This window comes from Anolis carolinensis, chromosome 3 (genome assembly GCF_035594765.1).
Source record: "Anolis carolinensis isolate JA03-04 chromosome 3, rAnoCar3.1.pri, whole genome shotgun sequence".
NCBI lineage: Eukaryota > Metazoa > Chordata > Lepidosauria > Squamata > Dactyloidae > Anolis > Anolis carolinensis.
In genome coordinates this window covers 183,945,469-183,951,468 of record NC_085843.1, presented here as the reverse complement: position 1 = coordinate 183,951,468, position 6,000 = coordinate 183,945,469, and the positions used below count along the sequence as shown (strand labels likewise).

Below are 6,000 nucleotides of genomic sequence, written 5' to 3'. Positions count from 1 at the left end.
AATATAGGCTCTACACCAATTTCTGGAACAAATCACAACTTTCTTCAATCATGTGTTTACTGTTCACCTCCAAACTCTCATAGATAAAACCAATACCCATGGTCCACTTCAATCCCATGAACTTATCAGAGTTACATAAATACAGTAGAATCTCATTTATCCAACATAAACGGGCTGGCAGAACATTGGATAAGGAAATATGTTGGATAATAAGGAGGGATTAAACATCAAATTAGGTTATGATGTTACAAATTAAACACCAAAACATCATGTTATTGACAGAAAAAGTAGTTCAATACACAGTAATGTTATGTTGTAATTACTGTATTTACGAATTTAGCACCAAAAGATCACGATGTATTGAAAACATTGACTACAAAAATGCGTTGGATAATCCAGAACGTTGGATAAGTGAGACTCTAGTCCCCAACTTTAAAAAAAACACACATACAAATGCTTGAAAAAGGGTACACTCTTATTAGCTTTTACATAAATGTTATTGATAAATATAATTCCTGAAAACATGGCTACCAGCATGAATTGGCTGTTGCTTTATTTGCTAGAAAATCAATATGAAGAACAGCAAATAGTGGAAACATTCAATAATTAATTGTTACTGACAATCAAGGATATTTTCACTTCGGCTCAGTTTTTCTCTTAACTGAATGTCCAAATTTCTCAATTGTTTCAAAAATCCATGGTTGGGGAAAATCCACCTATGTTTTTTCACTGTTTGAATTGCTTCAACCAAAGATAAATTATGGTATATCATCAGATAGGCCAGCACCAAAGAAGATGACCTGCTTATCCCAATGGCACAGTGCACAAAGATTTTACCTGCAAATGAAAGGAAAAGATCAGGAACATTTTGTATAAACTTTAAACAGGGCATTTCAAACTACAAAACTTAAAAAATCATTGAGAGAAATTGTATATTTAACAGCTGTTCTTTCCTTTTTGTACTGATACTAAATAACATTTATCCTCAATCATATCCAAGCTGTATCTCCTACACTACAACATCACTCATGAGTCAAAGTGATTTCCTACCTCCTGGTGTAGCCAAGGCCTTGTGTATAAATTCTGCAGCTGGATAAAAGTATGGACTTATGTCAAAATCAGGCAGGTCATGAGCTGGAACACCATGATATTCAATAGTAGTACCATAAAAGTCATGGGGTTCTTGGCAGTATAGTGTTCCATGGGCAGCATTCAAGATATGGCTAATGCCCATTTTCCATAAACCAAATCTGCTGTGGCCTGTAATACTGAAGAAAAGACAAATAGCAAGGTGGAACAGATTTCCAGCAAGGGAAGATTATTCTCTTTGGCCATTGTTTTTTTGCTTTGTTTTTTCAAAAAATATTGATCCCTTTACATTTCAAACGCATTTCATATTCCGAAAAGGATAATGTTATATTATGAATAAACACACAAAATCCCTTTAAAACATTTTTAAAACCTTGATATTATGTTTGGAAATATTGAGAAAGAAGACAGTGATAGTGAGGATGAAATAGTCTCGCTAAGGTTGTGAGCCCACAGAAAGCCTGAAGGTGGTTGACCAACAGTATTTATTTATTTATTTATTTACATCATTTATATTCCGCCCTTCTCACCCCGAAGGGGACTCAGGGCGGATCACATTACACATATTAGGCAAACATTCAATGCCTTTTTAACACAGGACAAAGACGAACAACATAGCTCCAAGCGGGCCTCGAACTTATGACCTCCTGGTCAGTGACTCATTGCTCTCCCGTCTGCGCCACAGCCCCGGGCTGTAGGGTTTAGACAGAATATTAAAATAGTTTTAGAAATTATTTGCAGATCAGAATCACATTCTACAGGATGTTGGAGAGCTTCCAAGAATAATAGGCATTGCTCCAAAGATAGAGTCTCATCTTGAATAATGTAGCAGGCCTTCTGAGTGTACTCAAGACCATGAATTGACTGAAACATAGGAGCAAAGTACTGGTGTGAAATTATGATTATACAGCATGAGATTTTGGTGTTTCTTAAGTGGAGTTTCCCAAGCAAGTGAGGAAATTAGAGCTTTCAGTGGTTTGAGAAAGCTTTGGAGGTGGAGCTGTCTACCAGTTGGGTAGATGGTCCGAGTAGCACACAACTTAGATGAAGTTGAAAGGAATGAAAAAATAACAGCAGTACTTTTAAATGTCTGTATATCTTTTTCTTATCTATTCATTTTAAAATAACTTCATTTCTGATTAAAGCTCATGTTGGCAATTGTACAAAATGTTATTTCCTACTGCAGATTTTATTTTCCTACAAAATATATTTAGAAAAATGCCTGGCAACATGATCAAAGACTTTCTGTACTTTATATCTGTGCTAGTTACAGCTATCGTATACCCGGGACCGAAGATTGGAGACCTCGATACATTCCTTCTATACCTGGGTGTTGTCCTCTTCCACCGAGCGTGCAGCTTTGGGAGGGATGCACATGGAGCGGTGAGAGAGGGACACCTGCCTAGCCAGCCAGATCAGCTGAATCAACCCTGGCGATCAATTGGGTGATAGATGTCGCAGCCATATCACTCTCACATCCGTGTCCTAGTTACAGGTTATTTGAAGGCACCTGTTGTAATCTGGAAAGTGTCAGAGGATTTTTCTGAATGTTCAGAGGATGAGGGGGTGTGTGTGATAGGTTCCAAAGTGAGGTGCCTGTGAGTGTTCAGGAGGAATTTCAGGAAGGTCAGGCTGACCAGGCTGATGTTTGGATCTCTTTAAATCATACCTAGGCAACGGGGGAAACTGAAAGTACCAGTTCCCTGGAGAAAAGGCCTTGGGAAGATGAGGTGGTTTCAAGGGAGTGTAGATTAGACTTGAGAACACAGGGTGTGAAAAATAGGAAAACTAGGTCTTCCCAACGGATCCAAAATAAGACCTTGAAATCCAGGTGTGTTAGGCATGATCGCATGGGAGCCTGGACGGGCTTAAATTGCTTTGGCTTCAAGCATATCAGAGGAGACAATGTTGCTTTTGGGAATCCATCTCCTGCTCATATTTCCAAGTTCCTGAATTGCCAAGATTCTTGTTTTATGTTCCTGTCTATGCTTATGTACCTTTGGAGAGTTTCCCTGGGAGAGATTCCTGTATTCATCTTCATGGAGATAGCTTGGATTGATTATTTGTTTTTGGATTCCTTGGTTCTGGGATTTTCCTTGGCATTTTTGAATTACTACTACTGAACTCTGGCTTATTTTGTGTATTGATTTTATATCTTGATTGTCTCTTTTGGATCTGCCTCCCCCCCCCCCCCCATTTTATATCATTTATTACTAGATCACTGGCCTCTGGTGTGATGCTGCGTGAAAGGGTGTCTCAGTGCTAGAGTGCAAGAGCACCCTCTTCCTAGTGTTTGGTGAAACAGACGCACCCACCTATAGAGTGATGTGTCCTCCAAAATGTACATTGATTATAAATCTGCATGTTGTATTTCAGAAGGACTCACTTTAACTGTGGTGGCATAGAATCCAGGGTTTGCAGCACAAAGAAGTGCTTGTTGAACAATTATTTGTAATAGATTTACAGCAGTGGTTCACCTAATCTGGGCTCTATAGGCTAATGGTTACTCTTCTGCAGACATCAGAAGAACTGCAAGACCAAGAACAAGCCATAGAAATAAAGATACAGAGCTACCTAGAGCATTGGTTTTCAACCTGGGGTCCCCAGATGTTTTTGGCCTACAGCTCCCAGAGATCCCAGCTAGTTTATCAGCTGTTAGGATTTCTGGGAGCTGAAGGCCAGAAACACATGGGAACCCTAGATTGAGAACCACTGGTTTAGAGATTTATGAGACTAGGGTTCTCAGCACCCCAGCCTGGTTTAGCTTTGTGGAACGTGTATATTATTTTAGCTATCAATGAACTGCATTTATTCAAGTATCTTTATGAGATGTCTGTTTCCACCATAGTGGTTAATCTGTGTCTCAGCTGTACTATTTAATAATAATAATAATAATAATAATAATAATAATAATAATAATAATAATTTTAATCCTATACCCCGCCCCATCTCCCCGAAGGGACTCGGGGCGGCTTACATGGGGCCAAGCCCAAACAGAACAATATAAAAAACAAAACAATAAAACCAATCAATCAGACAATAAAAGCAAGTCATAAAAAACCACATACAAGATAAAGTGTTAAAATCATGGATTGGGTTCAAAGGATCTAGGCCAAAGTGCTAGAAGTGCAAATATATCATGTCATATTTCCAAATGTAAGTAAGATTTTATATGACTGAATATTTCCCTTAAAAAAAACCCCTCTACAGCCCATATATAACACTGACTGCCATTGAGAAGGTTGGTTAAGCCAACACCCTTCTCCCTGGAGCTGTTTATATATAGAGATAATTGTTTTCAGTGGAGAGGTTTCATTCATGTTAGCTTACCTGTGCAGATCAAAGTGGTTACAGTATGAAAATAATGTAATTGCGCTTTGTTTTCCTTAATTCTCCCCAAGGCCTGTTTCCCAACAGCAGGCAACTAACTTGACAGGAGCGTGCAGAGTCATAAAAGAAGGCTAAGCTCCTAGATGACTGATACACAGCATCTATAAAATATTCAGATGCAATGCTACTACTGTTTATGCATAAATATTTGATTATGCATATTCTGGTACAGATGACAACATATTCAACAGGTATAACCAATCTGGCAATCAATCAAGTCACAGAATTAAGGACTCTTTGTAAATGGTATTTAATTAGGGATGCAATTGTGGAAGTGATAAGATATAGTTGTTAAGATATGTTGAGCTGTCCTACCAACATTTACTTACTGATCTCCTAAGAAAAGATTAGGCCAGACTTCATCAACATGGTTACAGGAGGGCCTCCCAGTATTCAGGAGCTCTTCTAAGTCTTTCAGAGTGGGGGTCTCGGGTGTAGAAGTTCCAGAGCTTTCAGGATCTTTGGAGAGTGATATATTCTCTTCCACCATCATCATCAAAGCAACAACCCTCCTCCCTGAAACCTGAGAATGTGAGCCACTTTGGCTTGTTTCTGCATCAGCCTTTCCAGTTGTCATTTTGAATCCAACAGTGATGACAGGTGCTGGACATTTGTGGTTCAATCCAAGATTGCAAAGCGGTGTAATAAGTATCACTCCAAAGGAGAAACAAACAGTAAAGAACCAAATCTAATAAATAAGAAGCTGTTACCAAAAGAAAATGTTTTGGTGAGAAAACACCCATTATTCTGGCCATCAACATCTCTTGATTTTGTCAACACTGTTATGGACTATCCTGCTTCCTCTGTTTTGTGTCAGGATGTGGTTCTAAAACTGAGGGTGAATCTAGGGCAAGAAAGCCTATAAGGGCAGATACTGGAATATCAGGTTTGCCACAAAACATTCCGTAGTGGCATGGACTTTCTTCAAACCAGTGAAGAAAGATTATGCTCAGCCCTGTCTTTGAAGAGTTTCTCCTCGTCTCACCAAGAATGCAAGTGTCTCACCAAGCCTCATGACTTGAAGGTTGGGTTGCTGACCTGAAAGCTGCCAGGTTCGAATCCCACCCCGAGAGAGCGTGGATGAGCTCCCTCTATCAGCTCCAGCTCCATGTGGGGACATGAGAGAAGCCTCCCACAAGGATGGTAAAGCATCAAAACATCCAGGCGTCCCCTGGGCAACGTCCTTGCAGACGGCCAATTCTCTCACTCCAAAAGCAACTCCGGTTGCTCCTGACACGGGAAAAAACCCCAAAAAACAAGAATGCAGACTGCCCTCCTTCTTTCATGAGTCAAGAGGAACAGTTTATTGACTGGTGATCACAATTTTTAAAGGTTTTATTTGATAAACTATTACAGCACATCTGTGGATCAAGATTACCGTAGTTTAGTTGTATCAGTAAAACATACAATGTCATCAACGGAGAAAAACAAAGGACAATGGTGCAGTTGTACAATCATTAGTTGCAATGCAGGATAATTCAATTCTTTGTATGTATAAAGACATATACATAGGAGCCCCGG

The 6,000-nt window shown here is 39.3% G+C and overlaps 1 protein-coding gene across 1 annotated transcript; it reads right to left on the bottom strand.

The window, feature by feature from the left end:
• Positions 1 to 536: 536 nt before the first annotated feature.
• LOC100553386 (dual specificity protein phosphatase 13A) lies at positions 537 to 5,226 on the bottom strand. The gene is made up of 3 exons (XM_003223146.4): positions 4,809 to 5,226; positions 1,051 to 1,268; positions 537 to 837 (listed from the first exon to the last, which is right to left on the bottom strand). Exons 1-3 carry the CDS (start codon positions 5,054 to 5,056, stop codon positions 614 to 616), a joined length of 690 nt encoding a protein of 229 aa, XP_003223194.4. The 5' UTR covers positions 5,057 to 5,226; the 3' UTR covers positions 537 to 613.
• Positions 5,227 to 6,000: the final 774 nt, after the last annotated feature.

Coding starts and splice junctions, on each gene's coding strand:
- LOC100553386 (XM_003223146.4), bottom strand. CDS start 5,056: ATGACAACTGGAAAGGCTGATGCAGAAACAAGCCAAAGTGGCTCACAT. Junction 1,269..4,808: donor AATCTTTTCTTAGGAGATCA/GTAAGTAAATGT, acceptor TCTTTTCTTCAG/TATTACAGGCCACAGCAGAT. Junction 838..1,050: donor GGCCTTGGCTACACCAGGAG/GTAGGAAATCAC, acceptor TTTCATTTGCAG/GTAAAATCTTTGTGCACTGT.